General features: G+C 36.1%; 1 protein-coding gene across 1 annotated transcript in view; it reads left to right on the top strand.

Moving 5' to 3' along the window:
* LOC148951306 (dynein axonemal light chain 1-like) overlaps positions 1–27,588 on the top strand; it is a 45,605-nt gene that overhangs the window by 12,571 nt on the left and 5,446 nt on the right. Inside the window, exon 3 of the mRNA XM_089091060.1 lies at positions 24,679–24,859. Within this exon, the coding sequence (XP_088947186.1) occupies positions 24,679–24,859 (181 nt within the window). The remainder of the gene's footprint in view (positions 1–24,678; positions 24,860–27,588) is intronic.

The raw sequence follows: 27,588 nt of genomic DNA on the forward strand, positions 1-27,588 counted from the left end.
GCGTATTTAGGAATTGTTTTGATTGACATTTTTGCAAAAAGGGATAAGGAATTCGCAAATTGGACACTATGAACGATATTAATTAATATTTTGAATAATAGGAGTGTGAATGATTCTAATTAGTGATTGGATTGTATGAAGGTGGAGAAAAATAAGGATTAAACTGATTAGCAGTTAAGGTAACCCCGAAGGGGCTGTTAACTCAGGTAATTTGTTATAAATTTGAAACAACATCAGTCTATGAAAATGGCTAACAACGATAGAATGACATTGTGAGTTGACCTAGCTTTACCTCTCCGATGTGGTCTGTATAATACACAAGTGATGTTTGAACAGTATTGTCAATTTAAAATAGGGTCTAATGTTTTAGTATACTAAAAAGTTGATACTAAGAGAGATGTAGATGGTAAGAAAAGAATTTTAATAATGAAATTCAGAACAAACCTTAGAAATCCTTGCAAATCAAGTAGTAAGGTGTATGTGAGTACGAACCATCATGTATAATAAGCACAAACGACCCTAACCCGCAGAGACATCAACTCCCCAAAGGTCCCTTATCCCCAAACTCACAGGGCGCCCCCTCCCTCCAACTTTTTGGCCACCCCCCCCTTTTTTTTTAACATGATATATTTTTTCAACTTTTTTTTTACATGTCTTCGAATCAGATGAAACAAACTTAAATTACTATTCTAGTTTTTCTAACCAGTATTGCCTATAACTTAATATATTCAAATATTTTTTGATAACTTGATTGGTGAGAACTATTTCCGTAAAATCTAAGCTAATAAGGGTTTTTGACCGTAAACTCTAGTTTCTTGTAAGAAAATTATGGAAAATACAATTCTCTGCTTCAAATGTGAAACTTAAGTCCAGTTATTGATGGAAAAATAAAGTATTTCTGTAAAATTTGAGCTAACAAGGGTTTTTTGACAGTAAACTCTAGCTTTTTTGTAAGACAATTATGAAAAATACAATTCTCTGGTTCAAATATGAAACTTAAGTCTATTTTTGGATCGAAAAATAAAACGATTTCTCTAAAATCTGAGCTAATACGGGTTTTTGACCGTAAACTCTAGTTTCTTGTAAGAAAATTATGGAAAACACAATTCTCTAGTTCAAACGTGAAACGTAAGTCCAGTTTTGGATACTTATAATGATGATGACTGATGGTTCTAATTCAATATTTTTTTCATAAAAACAAACTATTTTTTTAAAAACTTCAAAATTATTCAACTTTATTTATTTTTTAATTTTTTTTTGTACGTATCTTAAAATGACAAAATATGCTTACGGCTCTAACAATTGTGCTCTATGATTGGTCAGAGACACGATGTGGCTTTCCCACTGGTATTCTATGTCGGGTTATCGACACTACCTATTCTATTGCATGTATTAAATCAGTATTTTTTACGCAGTGGAACGATAAACACATAAGTCATATCTTAAAAAAAAGTGAAGATGGAGCATTTTAATAAAGTGTGTTCACATAAAAAGGTTATTGTAGCATTGAATGCCGACAAGGAGAAGTATTTTAACTATTAAACAAGAACAAGTGGTAGCACTATTGGAAATCTATGCATGCATTGTCTTGACAGTAAGGAATTAAATTTCTTTGGAATACCGAAAAAAATCAACTCTTATGTTGGTGGTTATGCGAGATTGAGATCTCCAGAGATGATTGTACTCAAAGAGAATGCCAAAATAAAAATAATCGTTGATGATAGAGGACAACTCCTTGCTACTGTTGCAGGTAACACATTACCTACTGATATATCCAATCGTCAGCTTTCGGGTATTAGCATTCAACGGAATATCAAAAAAGGAAAGGCCTACTCTTCTACTAATATCGTAAACCATATCTTTTCTACGTGCCGAAACTGTTACCTGTGCAACAATAATGTAATAATAGACAGTGAAATTGCCAGAAAAATAAAAAGGGCACTGGCAGAAAATATCACTATGGAATATAAAGATGAATCGATGAAAAACAAAGTACCAGCAAACGTTACTGCCATTGATCAAACAGTCAATGAACCAAATAATATCAAAGACGAAAAGCATATTGAGCCTGTTGATGAGACACCAGTAAAAACTGTGTATGACTCAAAATGGAATAATGATGATTCTACTGATTACGAACTAAGAGAAGACAATAGCTACAATATCAAGAGAGAACATGGTGAACTATTTTATCGAACAGATTCAAAATGTCCAAAGTTGATCATTGATATTAATAATGTATCATAATATATTTTTATATTAATATTCTACATAGCATTATTTCATTAAAAAAATTACATTGTTATGTGTTCATTATTTTTAGAGTAAGCTAAGCTAGCATATCAAACGTTTAGAATCTCTATTAAAACATTGGAGATGTAAGAAAAGGGATTTGCATACATCTATTGTCAGACACATGGGATAACATTGACAAAATCTAGGTATCAGAATGAATAAATTCATTATCAACATCCTTTATCGGATATGTCGGATAAAATTGATGAAATGTAAATGTCAGAGTGAATAATTTTTTTTATCAACATCCTTTGTCAGATACATCAAATAAAATTGACAAAATCTAAATTTCGGAATGAATAAATGCTTTAACAACATCCTTTATCGGATATGTCGGATAAAATTGACATAATCTAAGCATCAGAGTGCCTAAATTCTATATCAACATCCTTTTCTCGGATACAAAGGATAAAATTGACAAATTCTAAATTTTAAAATGAATAATTTTTTTTTATCAACATCATTTGGTAGATAAATCGAATATAATTGAAAAAATCTAAATTTCAGAAAGAATAAATTCATTATAAACATCCTTTTGTCGGATATGTCGGATAAAATTGACAAAATCTAAGTATCAGAGTGAATATTTTTTTTAACAACATCCTTTGCCAGATACATTGAATAAAATTGATAAAATATAAGTACCAGAGCGAATAATTTTTTTTACTATCAACATCCTTTGTCAGATACATCAAATAAAATTGACAAAATCTGAATTTCAGAATAAATAAATGCTTTAACAACATCCTTTATCGGATATGTCGGATAAAATTGACAAAATCTAAGTGTCAGAGTTAATAAATTCTATATCAACATCCTTTTCACGGATACATAGGATAAAATTGACAAAATCTGAATTTCAGAATGAATAAATTCATTATAAACATCCTTTGTCGGTTTTGTCGAATAAAATTGACAAAATTTAAATTTCAGAATGAATAAATGCTATAAAAACATCCTTAATCAGATATGTCGGATAAAATTGACAAAATCTGTGTATCAGAGTAACTAAATTCAATATCAACATCCTTTTCTCAGACACTTAGGATAAAATTGACAAATTCTAGGTGTCAGTGTGAATACATTTTTTTTTATCAACATCCTTTGTCAGATACATCAAATAAAATTGACAAAATCAAAATTTCAGAGTGAATAAATTCATTATCAACATCCTCTATCGGATATGTCGGATAAAATTGACAAAATCTAAGTGTCAGAGTGAATAAATTCTATATCAACATCCTTTTCTCGGATACATCGGATAAAATTGACAAAACCTAAATTTCATAATGAATAAATTCATTATCAACATCCTTCGTTGGATATGTCGGATAAAATTGACAAAATCTAAATTTCAGAATGAATAAATACTATTACAATGTCCTTTATCGGATAGGTTAGATAAAATTGACAAAATCTAAGTATCAGAGTGACTAAATTCTATATCAACATCCATTTCTCAGACATATAGGATAAAATTGACAAATTCTAAGTGTCAGTGTGAATACATTTTTTTTATCAACATCCTTTGTCAGATATATCAAATAAAATTGACAAAATCTAAATTTCAGAGTGAATAAATTCATTATCAACATCCTCTATCGGATATGTCGGATAAAATTGACAAAATATAAGTGTCAGAGTGAATAATTTTTTTTTTATCAACATCATTGGTCAGATACATCAAATAAAATTGACAAATTCCAAATTTCAGAATGAGTAAAGGCTTTAACAACATCCTTTGTCTGATATGAAAGAAAAAACGGACATAATCTAAGTATCAGAGTGACTAAATTCTTTATTAACATCCTTTTCTCGAATACATAGCATAAAATTTACAAATTCTAAGTGTTAGACTGAATAAATTTTTTTATCAACATCCTTTGGCAGATACATCGGATAAAATTGAGAAAATCTAAATTTCAGAATGAATAAATCCATGATCAACATCTTTTGTCGGATAGGTCGGATAAAATTGACATAGTCTAAATTTCAGAATAAATAAATGCTTTAACAACATCCTTTATCGGATATATCGGATAAAATTGACAAAATCTAAGGGTCAGAGTGAATAAATTTTTTTTATCAACATCCTTTGGCAGATACATCGGATAATCATATAAGATAGAAAAAGTTATACTTTGATCATGAAGATTCGCCATGAAGATGAGGAGCTCCACTTGAACTCTGAGTTTTCTCGAAGAAGTGTAAAATGTTCAAGTTTTCTTCTGAATTTTCTTCAAGAAGAGAAAAAGTTGGCTTAATTCTGAAATTTACCAAAGAAAATTAAAAAAGCTTCCACTTCAGTTCTTAATTTCTTACAAGACATAAAAAATTTTAAGTTCTGTTCTAACTTTTTCCGTAGAAGACAGGAAAAGTTAGACTATGATTGTGAATATTTTCCATGAAGATAAAAAGTTTCACTATAATTCTAAATTTTCCTAATTTCAGTTCCGATTTTTCTCAAATAGATGAAAAAATTTAAAGTTCTGTTCCAAATTTTTCGTAGAAGATAGAAAAAAATTATAATTTGATCGTGAATATTCGTCATGAAGATAAGGAGCTCCACTTTAATTCTGAATTTTCTCGAAGAAGTGCAAAATGTTCAAGTTCTCTTCTGAGTTTTCTTAAAGAAGAGAAAAAGTTAGTTCAATTCTGAAATTTACCAAAGAAAATGAAAAAAACTTCCATTTCAGTTCTTAATTTCTCAAAGATATACAAAAAATTTTGTTCAAAATTTTTCCATAGAAGATAGGAAAATTTATGCTATGATTGTGAATATTTTCCGATGAAGATAAAAAGCTTCAGATTAATTCTAAATTTTCTCAATGAAGTGAAGAGAAGTTCAAGTTCTCTTCTGAATTTTCTCAATGAAAAAGAAAAAGTTACAGATCAATTCTAATTTTTTCAATGAAAATAAAAAGGTTCCACTTCAGTCCTGATTTTTCTCAAAGAGAAAAATTATTTCATTTTTGCACGCAAGTTACCTAATCTAAATTAACCTTAAAAATGTGCCCTGGAGGGCTGGGTCAGAGCTCAGACAAACCATTCAGGGGGCTGGACACTTCCTCAAAGGCAAGATAGCGACACCGAGCCAGTACCTTAGCAGATGGAGGCTAGATAACATTAAATATACACTTGAAAATTACTGCTTTGCGCAACGAAAAATAAATTATAAATAAAACAGCGTAAAAAAAGTTAATGTTGACTTGTTGACCATAAAACGGCCCTCCGTCCCTCAAAGACGCTCCCTCCTCCCCTGGAATCCTCTCCCCTCATTTTCACTTAAATTGTGCGTGTTATTGCTTTTTATTTTATTCTTTCATAACCCATTTCATGTTTTTTCCATTTCCATTGTCCTGTCTGAAAACCATCTATTTTTTTTAGCGACCATTAATGTGTTCTACATTTGCACCTAATTACAACCTTATATTTTCTTGCAAAAACCCACAAAATTTGCTCTGATTCTTAAAATACAGATTAACTAAATTCTATTAGGGGAGAAAGAAAGATTCAACGTTTCGTGAGCGTCTGCAAGCTGTTTCTAGCCAAGAATTTTACCAGATCGGTCAAAAATGTGTTTGGAAAATATAGGTTTCAAAGTGTATAATTTTTATATTGATGAAAATTTCTTTTAATATGGATTCTATCGGTGGATGTTTGTATGAATAGCTGATTAGTTAATGTTTTTAAATACATAAGTCATAATGGGGAAACATTTTAGGTCATGGGGGATGGGGAGTGGGGTGGGACTTTAAAAAAAAAAATTGTGTAACATTCTAAATGCCATATTTGAAAATTTGAGGTAAAAAGTAACAGAATTGGATGCTCATACAATCTGCTTGTCTAAATTCTGAAAGATCAGGTCAAAGTTAACGTTCTGCTAGCTCTTTTCTTACACATTTTTAACTCTTAATTTGAGCCTCTATATTAAAAATTGGGGGTTTCCTCAAAACAAGTTGGAATGGAGTTAAGGGGGCCTTGGGGTTTGGGGGAGGCGGCCCTTGGAGGCTTAGGTTCATTGTGGTTAGAGTCATTGATAGTTCATACTCATAATTCTCTCACTAATCCAATATTGTGTACTTGTGTATTATAGCGACCACAGAGTTTCACCCCAAATCTTTCTCTAAAATGTCTCAAACTATTTCAACCATAAAAATCCATAAGATATAGATTAATTTGTTTCGCCCAAATAATCCCCCAAAATTAATTTCTGAATGTTTCTTTGTTTCGGCATCCTTTTGTGATGTAAGAGAAACCTTACGTAAATACATTGACCTAGAAATAGGTGTCATTGATCCTGTCCCGTTAGACACTCTAATCCAGCAATGATGTAAACTTCTGTTCAATGTAATAGAAACATTAAACATGCTGACCAACAAACAGAACAGAAACAACATCAAAGCATATAACGAACAAACAGAACAGAATTATGAAAAAACATCAAATCATATAACAATAAACAAACAGAACCATGAAACAACATCAAACCAGATAACCAGCAAACAGACATAGAAAGAGGTACTTTAAAAGTACTAAATAGTACCTTTCTTATCTGGCAATGGTGTAAATTTATGTTCGGAGTAATAGAAACAACAAACAAGTTGACCAAAATTTGAACAGAAACAACATCATATAACCAACTAAATAGTACCTTTCTTATCTGGCAATGATGTAATTCCCCCCGGAGTAAAACCTGGCTCCCTACTATTGAGCCCTTTTCGAAGTTTCTACGACAACCCCTTCGATACGAAGTGCCCGGGTATGGAGGAAAAAAAATAATTCATTTGCACCCAGGGCATAACTTACAACCCTTGCCCCGAGGGTTTTGGGAGAGTTTCCTCCTTATAAACATATTTTCTATCTGTAAATCAAGTACACATAACAAAATAGCTATCTCAAAATTTTGATTGGATGTGTTTGGGGGAATGAGGCGCGTGGGGGGGCTAATTGCCCTCCAATCACTTTCGACTATTAAAAAGGGCACTAGCCCTTTGAATTTCCAATTGAATGAGCCTTTTTTGAAGTGTCTACGACACGGCCTTCTATAAAAACCTTTTATGCCCCCAGGGCATAACTTAAAACTCTTGCCCCGGGGGTTGTGAGTAGTGTTATTATAACAGTTTAGAGCAGAGTGTCCCCCAATATAGCTATAACAGTTTCGAGCAGAGTGCCCCTCCATATAGCTATAATAAATTTGAGCAGAGTGTCCCCCCATATAGCTATAACAGTTTCGAGCAGAGTATCCCCCCTTATAGCTATAACAGTTTCGAGCAGTGTCCCCCCCCTATAGCTATAATATATTCGAGCAGAGTGTCCCCCCGTATAGCTATAATGATAAGTAGCGGGCAGTCCCCTCATGTAGCTATAATGATAAGTAGCGGGCAGTCCCCCCATATAGCTATAACAGTTACAACGAGGGTGTCCCCCATGTAGCTATAACAGTTTCAAGCGGACAGTACCCTTTTTTATAATAATATAAACAGGTGGGCAGTACACATACCATTCACTGGGATAGACATTCCAACAGGACATTATCATATATGATAAAAAAAAATCACCACGTCTAAAAAGTCATATCTGTGGTTGGTTTTTTGTGTTCTTTTTAGAATCAGTCTACCATTAAAATTCGTGTTGTTCACGAAACAGTGATTTTGATATTAAATCCCATGTTTCTGTTAAAAGTCAAGGTGTGGGTAAAGCGAACTTGGATGTTACAAACTTCTATGGCAATGCGTTAGGCGTGGTTTTTTTTATGACATATCATGCATACATCGATGGATGTTTTCATGGTATTGTTGAATGAAGTGAATGGCTATGAAATTCTGTCTGTTAAGCAATTAATTTAGGCGTGTTTTTTTTTATGTTTGACCTTGAACACGGGTATAAAAACTCTGACAATGAGTTATTTTCTCAGTTCAAAATTGGCATTTGAAATACAATCATGCATTCTAACGAAAGGAATATTGATGAAGGCTACACGCAAGAAGTAAGTTATTCATTTATATTCATAGTGGGTAAAGAAATTAATTCTAATATAATTTATCGGGTGGTTTATACAGTCCTCATTATAGTTAACGAATTGTAAATTTTTTTTGAATCTGGATCTTCAGAGGTTGGTAAAGAGCAATATCAAAACAAAAAAAGTATGTAAACACTGCATTTAAATTGCTTGCGAGCCTAGTACATGAGGCAAATCATACTTATTTTGATTCTGGCCCAAAGTTCCCCCCCACTATGCCACAACCCTCCACTCCCCCTCACCCTCCCTCCAACCCCCCCACCCCACCCTCCTCCCTCCTTCCACCCCCTCCCCTAACTTTTTTTTGCAGTTTTTTTTAACTTTTTTTTACATCTCTTAGAATGTCATGAAACATACTTAAAACACAAAATTCACATTTAATATTTTCCAACTTCAAAATGGGAATGATATAGATATGTGTGTCGTAACTTTTTTTATTAGAAAAATAATGTTTGTAGTGACCACTTTTTTTTCTTTTTTTTCTGACAGTTTTTTTAACTTTTTTTCAACTTTTTTTTTAATATCTAAATCATATCAGAAAAATAGAATGACACTTTTGATTTAAGTTTTTAAACATATTCTTGTGCATATTATTGATGAGGACTGATGGTTCTCATTCAAGATTTTTTTTCATGAAAATAAAACTATATTTTTTAACTTTTTTTTACATCTCTTAGAATGTCATGAAACATACTTAAAACACAAAAAATTCAAATTTAATATTTTCCAACTTCAAAATGGGAATGATATAGATATGTGTGATGCGACTTGACTATTAGAAAAATAATGTTTGTAGTGACCACCTTTTTTTCTGACAGTTTTTTTTACTTTTTTTCAACTTTTTTTTAAATCTCTAAATCATATCAGAAAAATAGAATGAAACTTTTGATTTAAGTTTTTAAACATATTCTTGTGCATACTATTGATGAGGACTAATGGTTCTCATTCAAGATTTTTTTCATGAAAAACAAACTATTTTTTTAGGAGTTCCCAGAGCTCCGCCTACCCGTTAAGAAGAAAAGGAGGGGCGAAGCGACACCAGTGGTCATTTCAAACAGACCACCTGTTACACAATATGGTCGTAGGTCGAAACCATTAAGTTCATCAAAATCCACCGTAAACCAACCAATAGCTAACTGTCCACTTGCCACATCCAACATCCACAACAATATGCCACAACCATCCGGATCCATCATACACCAGCCAACTGTCAACTGGTCAACTATCACATCCAACATCCAAGACAAGATGCCACAACCATCCGGACCCGTCATACACCAGCCAACTGTCAACTGGTCAACTGCCACACCCAACATGCAAGCTATAGCTCCAATTCGAGAAGCTGATGTAGTTATGGAACCAATCGCCTCTCTCCGTGATTACGTAAGAAAAATTGTATCTTCTCTCTCTCTCTCTCTCTCTCTCTCTCTCTTATCTCTGTATATATCTATCCCAGTGTGCGTGTTATAAAAAAAAAACAGTTATTAAGTGTGTATATTTGTGAACGATGTTTTAATGACAAAAAAAAACACAACGTCTCGATGTTAGGATCTAACGTAAATTAAGAAGTAAGAAAAGTAATAAAAGGGTAGCGGTTCTACAGATTTAGGTTATTAAACAGTGAAAAAAAAATTTCAGCTTAATTGGAGTGTCACATCACCATATAAAAAAATATGGCAAAATTTATCTTTCATATACCAGATTACACTCGAAGAATCATATTAAACACACTCACACACACACATACACACATACATACACACATACATACACACACACATACGCACACACACACAAACACATAGACACAGAGACAATCTAAATATTCTTTTTCCGGTAAAAAAAATAACTTCACATTCATTTTTAGATAAATGTACAGGAACTCCCACCACCAACACAATTCGAAGATAATCTCCTTGTTGAATCACCGGAATGGATTTCAAATTTGTTATGTGATTGGTTTGGTGATAAATGTAGTCGTAGTAGGAGTAGTATGCTTCTCAGTCCTGATACTCTCCAGGGTTTGTTGAGTGAGTTTGGGGATTCCACACAACGCAATATCCAAACCAGTGAACAAAATAGTGCAGGACATGAAATCCCCGTACCACCCCCTATCATGCCCGATTTTAATTGTAGTATGCTTCCTCTGAATACAGGGGATAGTTACATTAATGTGCCAAGTACATTTACAGGGGGTATGACTCAACCAACTACCCTCGAATGGGCTGATCGTCTTAGTCCTGATACACTCGAGGTTTTGTTGAGTGAGTTGGGGGATTTCAACCCACGCAACAACCCCATCATTGAGCAAATTGGTGGAGGACATGAAATCCCCGTAACGCCCCCTGTCATGCCTGATTTTAATTTAGTTGACTCTGCCTTGCACAATGTATATGTTTATAGGGCTGAGTTTGGGGATCCATTTAATTCACTAACATCAGGTAGCATCACAACGGATCCGGTAGACATAGTACACTCCTATGTGGGCAAGATTCAAGCCCTTCTTGAAAGAGTTATTCGGGAGGGAGGTGGGAGGGATGGGATTAAGGCTTCCATCGCACAAAAAATAATTTGTTTAAATGAAAAGGCGGATGAGGTGTATGAGCATTATTTACGTACAGAAATGCTACCACTTCATCCGGACCTGAATAATTTTGAGGGTGTTTTTATGGAATGGGTTGATAATATAGTAACAAAATTGGATAATTATACTGAGGTGGGTAGTGGGTCGGTGGTTTTATTTATTGGGAGTTTTGATATTAATGTGGGTAAATTTAAAAAGAATTTTATTTTAAGAGGTGGGAGCGGTGGGGGCAGAATATAATGAAGATTTAAAGGGGTGTCAAGGTGTACAACGCTTCAATTTCGATACATGGCTTCAATGCTTCAAATATGCATTTCTTGTGGCAGCTCACAAGCCTCTCCAACGGTTTGCTACTAAGACCCTGTTGGACAATTATGCAGTTAATGGGAGTCCAAATTTCCCTATTGTAGATTTTAATTGTTTAAATGATCAATATCCAGTAACACTTAATGGGATAACTATTTTTGAGCGGGCTAATGCCCATTTAAAAATTGGTGTTACTGTGCTACAATATGAAACAGAATTTGAGGGGGGTGACCGAAAAAAGGGGGTTATATTGCCAGTGAGGGCTCCGTCCATTGAATCAGTGTAACATTGCGTTTGGCTTCTTTACAAGCCGGCCAGTGATCCCGATTCAATTGGACATTTTTTTTCAAATACCTAAAATAAGTCTGGTTCTGGGGGAGGGTAAAGGAAAACAACGGGGGAAATGCCATTATTGTCCAACATGCCTTTCTAGATTCCGGTCAGAAATTAAGTTAAACAATCATATGAAGCATTGCAAGCGTCACGGATGTCAATCTGTGCAAACGGTTAGCGGTGACAGGGCTATCTTGCGATTTAAGAACTTTCAAAATTCACTCCAGCAGAGTGACAAGCTGGCCTTAGAATGCGAAGCCGCTCTCATAGATGTGTATGATCCATTGAAATCAAAGCTTTTTAAAAACATGAGGTCATGGCAACCTCTTATGCTCACGCAAAAAGCGACTCGTGTAATTCCATGCAATTGGTAGAGGTAGTTGAGAGATTGGGTGGTGAGGATTGTATGCCTTCAGCCGTGACAGCACTCATTAAAACAGCCAATAAATAGATATCAGGGCTGCGAAATACATCCTATCCAATAACTCTATCACCAGAGGACGAGTTGGCCATTAAAACTGAAAAAATATGTGGGGTTTGTCAGGGGGAATTTGTTGAGGATAATGGGAAAGAGGGAACAGGATTAAGAGGAAATGGGGTAAAGGGATGTTTCATAACCAAGATCATTTGGGCAGTCCAATTCTATCGGGACTAAGTAACTTTTGTCGAGGGGCCCATCAATCGTGTGATTTCAATGATAGTCAATAATTGTTTCTACCTGTTTATATACACAATTCCAGCTATGACCTGAAATTTATTTTACTGACGTTGGCACGATTGCAACGAGGTGGAGTTGTAGATTGCGCATGGGTAGATGGTTCTTTTTGTTATAATATCATACCCAAATCGTCTGAAAAGCGGCTGCTCTTAGAATTCAAATGGCAAATAATAGATAACAATGAATTGTGCGTAAATAAGATCCATTTTTAGACTCCTTTAGCTTCTTCCCCAAATCCCTAAGACAACTCATTGAAGTACAGAAAAGTGACGATTTTAATAGTTTTCCCCTCCTTAAGCAACACCTCCTTAAACAGCACTTTTCAGACGGTGAAATGTATGATTTATTAACTTGTAAGGGCATATTTCCGTATGACTAATACAACTCCACCGCGAGGCTTTCTGAGTAACAATTGCCGTCCATCGCCTCGTTATACGATTCACTTTACGAGTGTCAATGCACCACTGTTGACTATGAATTTGCCAAGAGGGTTTGGACTAAGGGAGGGTGCGAAAATGGGTGGGATTATTGTAGATTGTACCTGGCAAGTGATGTATTGAAGTTGCTGGATATTGTGTATAAGAACACTGATAAGATCTATTGGGAATTTAGGTTGGATTTAGGTTATTATTTTTCCACTCTTCATTTGGTGATGGATTTAATTCTTAAATCAGTAAAGAGGAAATAGGTTTGATCACCGACGTGGATCAGCATCTATTTGTAGAGAGATCAATGAGGGGAGGGTATGTTTGTCATGGAGATCGTATCCTTGAAACGGATCCGACTGGACAAGACACCGGTGTAAAGACGGATGCAGTTTTCTTAGGTATAAACTCCCTCTATCCGTCGAAAATGTTTCACTACTCTTTACCATGTGGAAATTATAAATGGCTTAACGATCCTCGTGCTTCAGATTTCCCCAACATTGCCAATGTTGAGAAGAATGGACCACGGGGATGGTTTTTTGAAATCGATGGTGAAATACCCGTGGAGCATCATGACTCGGTGAAGCATTTTGTTTTCCCATGCATAAACAGAACGGTGACTAGGGACTCTTTGAGTCCATACAATATTTCTAAGGTAGAGGATGGTGGTGTGCACTGGACACTTTCAAAACAAAAACTTATCGCCGACCTTCATCTGAAAGAGAATATCGTTGTACATCACGTTCTTTTGCCGTGGATAGTAGTTAACGGTTTCCACGTCACAAGGATGCATAGAGCCCTCCAATTTGACCAGAAACTCTATTTTAGAAAGTGTGCTGACACTTTCGTCAAAAAACGCTCAGAAGCAAAACCGAAGGTTGAAAAGGAAATTTTTAAACTCATTTTGAACTCAGCCTTCGGTAAAATGTGCAAGCGTGTACGTAATAGAAGTCGTTGTGACGTCGTGACTGACCCAAAAGAATGTGCTCGAATCGTTGCCGATCATTCACCATCATATACTCGAATATGGTCCTCTTAAATAGAAAAAAAGAAATGTAATTCTAAATAAAAATATTGCAGGTGGCAGCGCAATAACCGAAATATCAAAAAAATCATGTTGTCATTCTATTACGATGTTTGTAAGTGCCAATTGCCGGGGGAGGGAGAAGTTCAAGTATATTATGGAGATACCGATTCACTTTTGCTAAAAGTTAGAACGGCGAATTTATTGAAAGATTTGGAAAAAGGCGTGCACATTAGCTCCCAAATGGACTTTACCAATTGGGACGAGTCCATTTACCCGGAGTTAGTGAAGCGTCAAGCCCCAAATCAGTTATTAATGTTAAAATCAGAGACGGGAAGTGACTTGATTTCCAGTGGCGTGCTTGAAGGTCCGAAGGTGTACTGTGTGCAAACACACAACGAGGTAATCAAAAAATTCTGCAAAGGGGTGCCTAGGAACTACGTGAATAAGAATTTCGACATGAATGTATATAGAAACTGTGTGGAAAATAGTATAGGTTCAAGGGTGAAGGTCATGGCGATAGGCTCTTTAAAATTTAAAAACCACACAGTTTTAGTTGATAGAATAGCCATGCGTCCCGTGTCAGATAAAGTCTATGTGTGTGCGGATGGTGTGAAGGTGCTACCACATGGACATTATATAACTTCTGACCGAAGTGTATGTCGAGATTATAGACATCGCCTCGGATGGGAAAAAATTCAATAGTAAATGGTTGGGTGGTGGGATTCTTTTTTAGTAGATATTTTTTTCTTAATTTAGCATTAGTTTTTTTCCCCAACTCTGCAGTAATTTTTTTCCCCAGCTCAGCAGTTTTTTTTATAGCAAGGTAGAGTCGTATTTTTTTTTTATGTAAAAAAAGTGTTCAAATTGTTTTATGGCCCCGCGTCCGCGGCCGGCCGGGGGGGGGGTTAACCGGCCTTTGGTGGGCTGCCAACAAATGCCACCGCGCTCTTCTGGGGGAGGGTGGGGGGGGACCCCATTTCAATTGTGATAAGTGCTTTTTTTAGTGTCTTTTTATTGAATTTATGATGTGATAGTGCCTTTTTCATGTTTTTTTTTATGTGTTTTTGTATGTATTAATAAACCATATAGTATTTTTTGTTGTGATGTTTTTATTCTGTAAATAATAAGACATGTATCATTATTAAAAACTGTTTTTTTCTTCTTCTCGAATCTGATTAGGGAAATTACTATTATTATTTATTCAAGGGAACGATGCAATGTACAGTCAGTTGTGTTTTGACATCGATACAAGTGGGGGCTATGTATCAGTTTAAAACTCCATTTAGATTGTTTCTTTGCGGGCCATCAATGTCCGGCAAAACGACACTTTTAACAAAAATAATTCAAAATCGTGATTAAATGTTTTTAGAAAATGCAACTAAAATTTTCTATTGCTACAGTGTCTGGCAAGAATCCCATGATAGAATAAAAACTATTACCCCAGACACGAAATTCATACATGGACTTGACATTTTCAATAGTATTGAATCAAACTCTTGGTTGATTATTGACGATCTGGCTGAGTCCATTGAAGAATGGTCTCAGGAGATGATACAATTGTTCACTGTCTGATCTCATCATCAACTGTAACGACCGGATCTCCGTAACCCTAGTTCTACACAATCTCTTTCAGCAGAGCAAGTGTATGAGAACACTTGCTTTGAATTACACCTACTATATCATCTACAAGGTTGTTCGTGATTCCAGTTCCCTCATAACGTTAAACAGACAGGTGTATCCGGGTGAACCAAAATTCCTACTCTCGGCCTACAATCAGGCTACCAACAAACCCTACGGATATATTCTATTAGACCTGAATCAGGACACACCCGAGGATCTGCGTGTAGCCACCGATATTTTTGAAAATGAAATTACTGTATATCTGCCGGTGAACAGTAAAAAAGGCCGTTAGTTGCAATCATGACACTATATGAACATTGACATTTATTCACCGTTCTAGGTAATTCAAAACCACGACTTAGGAAGGCCATACTCAAACATGGTGTCGACAGAGAATTTATTAATCTCGTATCTGAACTCTCGTATCCGTCTCGTAACTGAAGGCAATGTTCAACTGCCAGAAGGTGTTAAGCAACAGACAAAGCAACATCGTTCCCTTGTACGCTCCCTAGCATCAGTGGCAAGCAAAAATAAAGGAAGCGATTTTAAAAGAAAACGACTTCTTCAAGCGGGTGGTAACTTCTTTACACTTTTACTGCCGACCATTGCAGGACTTGTAAACAGTTTTCTCTAGAGCGAGAATGGCCAAACCCTATAAATTGACTCTAATTGAACTCGCCCTTTCGCCAAAGGAACATTTCGAAGACAATCTCAATAAATTCATTAACAATGAGACAATTGCCGACGATGAAAAATTAATTCTGTTTCTAAATGCACTTCGACGAGTGGACAAACACAAGCCCTATCTTGAGAGATCACGCAAAATAAATGTCATTGATCACAATAAGGAAATGACTCCATCATCATCATCATCATCATCATCATCAACGATAATACCAAAAGAAGAACAAGATTTATCTAAAGTTATGACAAGTGCTGCGGATCTAATACCACATTCCTATCGTGAAGAGTGTAAAAGACTGTTGACATATCTCACTGAAAGTGAACATGCTCAAATTGATGCCAAAGGGAATCAAGTTATAATCCATGTCAAGACCTACATTTACTTGATTTAATATCAGATTTGGTCATGAATTCTAAAGACTTGTATCATTTGACAGTCATCTGCATACATTTTTAAACTCATCGAACTTCCCCAAAAGCCTTATTGCCAATACAAATATTTTAAAAGGATTAAAGGAATTTAGTCAAATATCGAAAGATGTTTTTAAATCATTTTCGGAAAATACTACTAGCACGCCAAGTGGAAATGATTTGACAAGAATTATGAGTGGGGGAGTTAAGCAAAGACGTTTTAATATCACTGCATCCCCCTCACCATCACCTGTTAGTGTGCAAATGGGCAGTGGACACTTCACTATGTGTTTACGTTCAAAATGGTTGAAGCATTGAAACAAGTTTATGAGAATATTGGTGCAGTGGGAATTTTAAGTTCACCCACCCCATTTACTCAAGTCACTGGAGTTGAAAAGACTCTGGCGGCAGAGTATCTACAGAATGAATCAAGTTACACTCTACATCATAATCGTAGAGTTCGTAGTAATCACTATCGAAAAACTAAAGCCTTTTTCCCATTAAAAATATTACAAGCAGATTTTTTTTACTCTGGATTAGATTCAATGGCGTCACAATCATCCATACAAGTACATTCTATTTGCAATTATTGTTTTTAGTTGCTATGCATATGCCGTTCCACTGCGGTCAAAGAGCGGTGAAGAAGTTGCTAAGGCTCTTGAAATCATCCTTGAACAGGATTGCTATAAGAAGATTCAAATGGATCGGGGTAGTGAATTTGTTAATCCCCATGTAAAGAAGGTTCTACTGAAATATAATACAATCCTCTATCATAGTCATAGTCCAATAAAGGCAGCATTGGCCGAACGACTGATAAGAACTAGTCGACTTTTAATTTTTAGATTTCGCACTTTAAAAAATACTGCTGCTTCTATTCATGATTTTGATAAAATCATGTTGATTTATAATCAACGTCCACATCAATCCCTGTCCAACTCAACCCCAACAGAAGTTCATCATGATTTCAATACATTTGACACTTTTCTTAAACAATATTCCAATGGTGGTGTTGGTAATGAGAAGAAAAAGAAGAAATTCAATGTTGGTGATACTGTTCGAATCAATCGAACTACTAATGTTTTTGAAAAGGGTAATTAATTATGGTCCACTGAACTTTTTTAAAGCCTCCAAACTCTTGGACACTACACCCATAACGTATCGTCTACGCGACATGAAAGATGATGAGATTCTTGGAGGCTTTTATGATTATGAATTACAAAAAGTTAAAAACACCAGAATATATCAGATTGAAAAGATATTAAAGACTCGTACTCACAGGGGCATGAAACAGTTGCTTGTTCGTTGGCTAGGATACAACTCTGGTTTTGATTCTTGGATCAGTGTTGAAGATATTGACAATGCCCAATGATGTTTATGTAGCGTTTATGTCCAATATCTCCTAGCCTCTCTACAATGATTTGAATAAAACAAGTGATTTTTGGACGAAACTCTCCCCCACCATCAAATTCGATGATGGAAAATATTAAGTGGCTCTTGTCGACTGCATTTTCAAAAATACCTATGATATTCCGAGAAAGGATGGTGTGTATGGGATAAAAGTTATACCATTCGATTGGTCACTCTTTTTCGAGTATGAATGGGTTAAAGCATTTAAATCTAATGACTATCTGGATGTTACACTGAGATATAAAGAATACGGTACTATGACGGATTTGTGTCGTGCAATCAATAAAAAAATCTCATATCGTAGGAATGGTACATTCCATTTTAAATATTCAATGGAACATGATAAGATCTATATTACCTCGTCTGCAGACACTGAAATGATTTATCTCAATGATAATCTGAGAGATTTTCTTGGCTTTAAGCAGGATGTGTTCAGTGGGGAAAACGCTAGCGTTGTTAGCAGGACAAATGAATCTGTTTTTGCTGATTATCACCCTGATTTTATCTCAGACTCTTGCACATTTCTTTGTGTATACCTTTCGGAAACATCAAGGGTTAGTAATTCAAGTATCCCCCACATACGTGCTCTTGAAAGAAAAACCACCCATTAACTTGTTCATCACTATGATATAAAGCATCTTGAGTATGTTCCTGTAAACACTTCGTATTTGGAACTCTGTCAGTTAGCACTGAGAAGTTAATTAGGTGATCCTCTAGCAAAAAAGTTTTGGCCGTGATTACATGTCATTTTCGACCCATTCGGCAACAACAAAATGGCTAAAAGAAAAAATATATTTGTATGTCCTGATATTGATTGCTATGTTACTGCTCTACAACCACGACAATTGGGTCATGGAATGGACGTTTATAAAGGCCGTTCATCAATGTCAGGCTATGGTCTTGGCAGTTGGTTTGCTAAGCTGTTTCGCTCTGCAATACTACTGGCTAAAAAATATATTGCACCGGTTGCTGCAGATTTTGCATCCTCTACGCTACACGATAGGGGGATGACAAAGATTTTAAAGAAAGTGTTTCACAAAATCTCAGGTCTAGATCACGATCCCTTGGCGAGCGATTGAAACAAAGTGGAAAAGGTTTTAAAAGGAGGAGAGACATCTCTTCACTCATCAGTCTCTACTTAGGTCAGAAGCGAAAGACATCATCATCAATGTTGTCAAAGAAAAGTAAGAAAAAGAAACCAAGAAGAAAAATTGTTAGATCGAAAAGGGATCTATTTTCCTAGATGGCACATCTAACCCACAAGGAATCTCTTCCCAATGTCATCAAATTTCTAAATCTTGTCATTGTAGAAAGTTTTAATTTCAGTGTAAAGCATAGAAACTGCGAGCAATGCTATTAAAAGAAACCCATCTCTGAAAGTGTACACCTCTAAACTTATCCCAACGAAGACTACTTTATAGGAATATCGTCCACATTTATTAATTTAAAAATTGTTTTGAGGAAGAAGCTTGACCATTTACCTCCCTCCAACGTCGATGGATTGTCCTATGAAAATGGTATACTACACAATTTATTTAAACAAATATGTGGCTACATAAATGGAACACTGGTGAGCACTAGCAACAATCTATCAAACTCTGCTAGTTACATACAATTTATATTGATGACTCCAATGGCCTATAAGAAATTGAGAGGTCTGCCAATGGGTTATGACTATAGATCGAATGTTGATACTGACGGTGATCTCACTTGGGCAGTGAGCAAGGAGTATCATTTAGTTGGTAGACTCAATCATGAAATATTTAATATATCCCAATGGATGCCCCACAATGTTAAAACTGATATAAAGTTACAACTTGCACCGTCCAATTTCATTTTGAGAAAAACACTTGAAGCAGCCCCCGATGCCAATGTCAATCTCATCTCGGCAATACTTCATCTACAAAACAACAGGTTATGAGTTCTGTTGCCTTGGCAATTGAAAAACTAAGAGCCCTGGGGAATAATATCAAACTGCTTGTTCCTCACACAATCGCCAATCAACGCCAGATTGCCAGTTGTTCAAGTACCTACACCAATTCTTCATTTATCAATGGTGAAATTCCTTCGAAACTTGCCTTGGCTTTTGTAAAAAGTGCCAGTGCTATAGGACCATGGAAATGTTCTCCACGTGACTTTAAACTGTTTGGACTTTCCTCTCTTGTATGTAAAGTAAATGGAATTACTCTCTACAATTTATCCTTTGATAAATCCTTTAGGAACCTATACGAATTGACAATGCAATCTCTATATTGAAATTCTCAACTATATTAAAATGGTATTACCGATCCAATGCTCACAAAAAGTTACGGTATTATTGTTTTGGATATGCGTGGCGCTCTAGATATCAGCATGGTCTAGATGGGTGCTGTACGTTCAGAGTCTACCTTTGACAAACCGTTGACATATAGTAAGATAGTTCTAAGTCAATCAATTTGAAACATACTGGGGAATTACCCCCGACGGTAGTGTTCTTTTAGACTTTGCACCATGAACACCAATCAAATAATCGATGTATTTAACATGGATCCTTTTATGTCCAAATACAAATCCTATTGTATAACCTCATATTTCCTTGATTATATTCATACTGTTAACAAAAACATTATCATTGTTAATAGTAGTCCTTCGACAGTGCAGACGGGGCACTAGCTATGCATCTTTCAAACAGCAAAGAATATAAAATTTTTTGATCCTCTTAGTCTACCATATGCATTCTACACACCACACATCAAAAACTACCTTGAAGGAAGTGGGAAAACAATTATTCAAAATCGGATGCGAGTACAAGATTTATCAACCTAAAGCTGTGGTTTTCATGCATTACTTTATTTCATTTTCGATGTCGTGATTATACTTTCAGTGAATTTCTCAACATTTGTGTACACAGTCCTCGTTTGAATGACTTTCTAGTAGAAAATATCCTCTCAGACCTGTACAGTATTTATGTCAGTGCCCTAAGAATAAAGTGTTTTAAAAATATATGTGAATTTTTTTATTAATCAAATTTATATGCACTATAAAAAAGTATATTGTCTTCATTGTTTAGATTTCTTCTTCCTCATAGTCATTTATATTGTTATCATTATAGTCATCGTCATCGACAACGATTAGTGGTGGCAGATCATCTAAATTCAACTTGTATTGATCCTGGCGTGCAAAGTCAGGGTCACATTTTCCACAATTTATTGTCGAATTATCATTTTTATTAAATCTTCTTGTGAAGTCAATGATACTATTACGATTCATATTAAAAAATTCACCTGTTTCTATTTGATTATTTGAAGTAATGTCGAACACAATATTCTCATATGAAGAATCCCTTTCTGTCACAGCTAAATAAAAATCACTAGGTTTATAATCATTACTAGCATTGTCCTCACAACGATGACGCAGGAATCATACTCTCTTCATGTTTTTACAATTGAAACGTGCTCCAAATTCTTCTTCCCAATACAATTTAAAGCCGCGACGACACCAATCCCGGAGTAATAAGCTGAAGTCACGTTTAGGGTTTTTTCCAATCATACCAGGGTAGGTATTTTCCCACTGGTCGCACTTTTCATAATGGCAATTGGAGCATAGATACCCATTAGGATGAGAGTCATAAGTCTCTTCAAGACAAGCATTACGATCCTTAATTTGTTCAGCATATCCCCTATGCAATATACACGAATTGCATAGTCTACACTTTTCATTATAGTCATCAACTGTAGTACAGTTCTCACTTGATGTCCAGCTGCCCAATGTATATAAACATAATGAACATGTATTATACATTTTTTCGATTTTGTCCGTCTCACTGCCAAAAAAAACTGACTCAAATTCAATAAAAAATAATATTGTTTTCTAGGAGGAGGAGTAATCGAGTATCGTCACAAAAACTTATTTCCTACTGTTTTAAAGAATGAATTTCTAGGTAGTGGTTAAAAGCAGAATCACAATGTCATTTTGCTTTGTTTCAATTAATATATCAATAAATTGGGTAAATGCATTTGATTCACAATGCATAAGCTTCATACAATAATCCAAAGATGGGGAATCAGTTCCCATTATACTATTAAGCATTTCTAGAGAAAATATTTTCCGTTGAAGAGATAATTCCAAAAAGTCATCATCTACCACTAAACATTTTTCCAATTTGACTAGATTCCGTAAGATCTTCTGTTTCTCAAATCCAATCATTCTTGATACTCGCACTACCAACTATAGACTAAAATAACAATTGAAAGTTTCTACTTTGTGCATAATATCAATACCTATTGGTCACCCACTTGTATGGTACGGGTACTGTCCGCTACCTTTAATTAACACTATAAGGGGGCACTGTGCGCTTGTATGGTACGGGTACTGTGTGCTTGAAACTGTTATAGCTATATGGGGGACACCCTCGTTGTAACTGTTATAGCTATATGGGGGGAAACTCTGCTCGAACATATTATAGCTATATAGGGGGACACTGCTCGAAACTGTTATAGCTATATGGGGGGACACATTGCTCGAATATATTATAGCTATATGGGGGGGGGGCACTTTGCTCGAAACTGTTATAGCTATATGGGGGGACACTCTGCTCGAAACTGTTATAGCTATATGGGGGGACACTCTGCTCGAAACTGTTATAGCTATATGGGGGGACACTCTGCTCAAAACTGTTATAATAACACTACTGTTGTGGGGGAGTGTCCTCCTCAAACACATATTTTCTATCCGGAAATCAACTACGCTGAACAAAATGGCTATCTAAAAATTTTGATTGGATGTGTTTGGGGGTATGATGGGCGTGGGGGGGGGGGGCTAGTTGCCCTCCAATCACTTTCGACTATTAAAAAGGGCACAAGCTACTCCAATTTTCAATTGAATACGCCCTTTTCGAAGTTTCTACGACAACGTCGTCGGTACGAAATGCCTTAGTTAAAAGGATAAAAAATAATTAATAACACACTGTGCCAAGATCGATCTTATATGCCCTCAGGGAATAACTTAAAACCCTTGCCCCGAGGGTTTTGGGGGAGTGTCCTCCTCAAAATATATTTTCTATCTGGAAATCAACTACGCTGAACAAAATAACTATCTCAAAATTTTGATTGGATGTGTTTGGGGGAATTATGGGTGTGGGGGGGGGGCTAGTTGCCCTCCAATCACTTTCGACTATTAAAAAGGGCACTAGCCATTCCAATTTCCAATCGTGAGCCCTTTTTGAACTTTCTACGACAACTCCTTCGATACGAAGTGCCCAGGTATGGAGAAAAAAACACATTTTGCCCACATCGTTCTTTACTTAGGCAGTGCTATTGCGTTGCCTATGATACAGTTGGTATCACAAACAAGTCTAAGGTTAGGTTCATGGTAAAGAGCGGGTCGATGAAGTACTTTTAGTTCAAGTAGTTGCAAACCGGCCTCTGAAAAATCTTCTTGTTTATCATTCGATTTTAGTTTACCTTGAGGTCTGACATGTTACTTTGGTACTAATGCATTATATCTAACCCACCGCTATACACGAAAGAAGTCAAGTTTGGTTAATGCTAACGAAATAAAATAGAATAGGATGAATATAATAGTTTAGAAACAAATTTGGGCTATATATTTGCACATTAGGGGGGGGGGGTATATCATACCATATATTAAATATGTAACCTAACCTAGGTACCTCTCCCCCCCCCTAAACCAAAAAAAAAACAGTTTAAATATTGTAAACGCAATGAGAAATCACGTTTACAATCAATTTTGATAGTAAATACCGGTTTGACGGGTCTCCATGTCTGGTTTCATAGTACAGTCTATAGCGCTGGGTTAGATTTAATGCACCAGTATCGTTATTTTTGTATCCAATAATAAACCAAACAAAGTATTTTTGATAAATTTTATCTGAAAAGCATTTGAAGAATGCTATGGTTAGAATTTCATGCGACTCAAACTCAAAGACGGTTTTGAGGATTTTGATAAGTTATACTGATTAAACAAGCGTAATTTTCACTGTGGCTCTCATTCTGGAAGAAGTCTCAGTCTGGTGAAAAGGGTGTACGTGCAACTGAGCCACTATGTAACTAAACCCCAAACAACTGTTCCTCTGTAACTGAACCACCGTGCAACTGAACCCGAGTATAATTAAACCCCTGTGCAACTGAAACCTCGTGTAACTGAACCCTCCTGCAACTGCATCCCATTTGTCCGAATCATCGTGCAACTGAACCCTCGTGCACCTCAACCCTATTTAACTCAATCCCCATGTAACTGAGCTCCCGTGTAACTGAAACCCCATGCAACTAAACCCTTGTGCAACTGAATCCTCGCGTAACTGAACCCTCGTGCAACTGAACCACCGTATTCAGTTTTTTCAGTATTCTAGTAATATAAGGTAATATCATTGTGTAAAACACAAGTTAGAAACTTTACATGTTCAACCTTGGTGGAATTGTTTGTTTTTTAATCATGTACGCATGATATAAATGCCTGTCAAGAGCATTTATAAAAAAGTTCTTTTTTTTTGTCACAAAAACATAAGCCAGTATATATATATATATATATTGTCTAAATAAAATTTCCTAAACAAACTAAACTATAATGTTAAACAAAATAGGTTCCATTTACCTCTTGGAATCATATAGGCAAAGATTTGCTGAGCTTGACACTGAAAATTCTGAAACTGTTACGTGCTCCTCTGTGGGGGATACAATAACACCATATAAAGTCAGATTTTCCATCTCAGGCCAATGAAAATTTTAAGAAATGTCTTTATCCAACTATTAGGTCGCATTTTGGCTAAATACGATTTTTTGTGATTTGTATTCTTCATTTTTGGCTCTCGCTGCCTTAAAATTGAATCGTTGTCTTTTTATATCTTAGGAAGCCGTTGCTGAAACCTTGGAGGAACTGTGGATTTCATACAACTATATTGAGAAACTTAGAGGAATCACAAGTCTCAAAAAACTTCGGATGTTGCTTGCTTCAAACAATTTGGTTAAAGACTGGTCTGAAATCAATAAATTGGCTGAAATTCCATCGTTAATTGAGCTGAATTTTACAGGTTTTTCCGACTTTTTCTTAGTGTCACTGTGCAATCTTTGTTGTTGTTGAATAAATGAAAGAAACAACAAATCTTTAAAGCTGAAAACAAGAGAAAAATCACCAAACTCGACTTAAAAGGACAAAATATTAAAGTGAGTTGACTTCAGATCTAAAAGAATCATAATTTATTATTATTGAATCAAATTTTGAGAATTTCCAAAGAGAGTGAAACCCTTGAAATTGTTTTCCAATTAATAAAAATACGAATATGAAACCATCATATTCAAAATCCTGTACAGGAGACTTAATGTCCCACAACCAGAACAACAAGGGAAATCGATTTTTTATTGTATTTTATTTTTGTCTGTTGTGTCCTTTTCCTTCCGTTTCTCTTCCCAATGGTGGTGGTATTAAACCGGTGGTCGTAAATATTTCAAGAGGGGTCATTTGAAAGGAAACCGCAATACCTACTGCCCTTTTCAGGTACAAAAACAGGCACCCAATTCGGAGACAACCTGCTTTTCGTCTGGCCCTGCATGGTGGGACGATCTTTGGCAATGTGTCATCTTTCATTCACAGAACACGTCCTAGCCATCTCAAATTTCTCTCATTATAGCCCTAGAAAGCAGGATAGAACTACATTTTTCGTAGAGCTTACTGTTTGAAATACAGTCTGTTAGACAAGTACCTAAAATAATTCGTAAGCAGTTCCTCTGGAAAACATCTAACAAAATATCAACAGAGCCCATGTTCGGAAACATACTTAACCCCTGTCAGCACTGTAGCTTCTAATATCCTAATCTTGGTTCGCAGACTTTATTTATAATATTGAGCAACTAGGTAATTTGAAAGATTTAAAACACATTTAGATTTAACACAGGGAAGCCTGAAAGTATGAAAAATAATTGAAATAAGACTTCCTTTCTTGCCTGACTCTCTGGCTGACACTCTAAATAGTTGGGGCCCTCACTATTAAGCTTAAAACGCTTGTTTGCCTATCATTCCACGCAAATTTACGGTCCTGTGTGAATTCTAAATTCTTGGTCAACCTGCCTAAGACCATAGGCGAGAGTGCCTTGTTTGCCTCCCATTCGAGGCAGTCTAACGGTCCCATGTCAATTTTAAATTATTGGTCAACCTTTTTCAGACTCTAGGCAGGCGTGCCTTTCCAAAAGCTAGCAAACAAGTGTTTGTCCAATAAGAGAGTCATAGCCATTTACCCGTGCCATTTAACCAAGCACATGTAAAAATATAGGTTTCACCGTTCGCCTGCGAGTCCAGGGGACTTGTTGGTCATGTGTCTACAAGCGGCCAAGCCTTATTAGGCTTCGGCTTCACTTGTTCCCCACCTCTGAGTCTAAGCAAATTCAGTCCTACAATTTGGATAGTCCAATGAACATTGTCCGTCACGTATCAACCCAAATTCAATCCAATCATTCATATCTTAATTCGTTGACTATCTACCTTAGTTCTGCCCAAGGAATGACGTATGGACGAATGATAGATAGACTTATCTATAAACAAGTGAAATGACATCATTTTTATACAATCATAGGCAGCGCGCTAGCGCTGCCTAAGTAAAGAACGATGTGGGCACAATGTCTTTTTTCTCCACCCGGGCACTTCATATCGAAGGAGTTGTCATAGAAACTTCTAAAAGGGCTCATTTGATTGGAAATTGGAGTGGCTAGTGCCCTTTTTAACAGTCAAAAGTGATTGGAGGGCAACTATCCCCCCCGCACCCCTCATTCCCCCAATCGCAACCAATCAAAAGTTTGAGATAGCCATTTTGTTCAGCGTAGTTGATCTTCAGATAGAGAATATATTTTTAGGAGGACACTCCCCCACAGCCCTCAGGGCAAGGGTTTCAAGTTATGCCCGGGGGCCATAAAGGTTTTTATAGAAGGTGTTGTGGTAGAAACTTTAAAACAGGCTCATTCGATTGGAAATTCACAGAGATAGTATCCTTTTTAATAGTCGAAAGTGATTGGAGGGCAACTAGCCCCCCCCCCCCGCCCATCATTCCCCCAGACACATCCAATCAAAATTTTGAGATAGCCTTTTTCATCAGCGTAGTTGATTTCCAGATAGATAATATGTTTTTGAGGAGGAAACTCCCCCACAACCCTCAGGGCAAGGGTTTTAAGTTATGCCCTGGGGGCATATAAGGTTTTTATAGAAGGCGTTGTCGTAGAAACTTCAAAACAGGCTCATTCGATTGGAAATTCAATGGCTAGTACCCTTTTTAATGGTTGAGAGTGATTGGAGGGCAACTAGCCCCCCCCCCCCCCCCCCTCATTCCCCCCAACACATCCACTCAAAATTTTTAGATAGCCATCGTTTTCAGCGTAGTTGATTTTCACATAGAAAATATGTTTTGAGGAGGACACACCTTCACAACCGTTAGGGCAAGGGTTTTACGTTATGCCCTGGGGGCATATAAGGTTTTTATAGAAGGCGTTGTCGTAGAAACTTCAAAACAGGCTCATTCGATTGAAAATTCAAAGGGCTAGTGCTCTTATTTATAGTGGAAAGTGATTGGAGGGCAACTAGCCCCCTCCCTCACGCCCGTCATTTCCCCAAGCACATCCTATCAAAATTTTGAGATAGCCATTTTGTTCAACGTAGTTTTAAGTTCTGTAAATTAGGTCTTTGAGGATGACAACCTCCTCACAGCCCTCAGGGCAAGGGTTGTAAGTTATTCCCTATGGGCATTTAAAGTTTTTATAGAACGCGTTGTCGTAGAAA

The sequence above is a fragment of the Artemia sp. Qi Xiang Cuo genome, chromosome 6 (assembly GCF_049724085.1).
Source record: "Artemia sp. Qi Xiang Cuo chromosome 6, ASM4972408v1, whole genome shotgun sequence".
Taxonomy (NCBI): Eukaryota; Metazoa; Arthropoda; class Branchiopoda; order Anostraca; family Artemiidae; genus Artemia; species Artemia sp. Qi Xiang Cuo.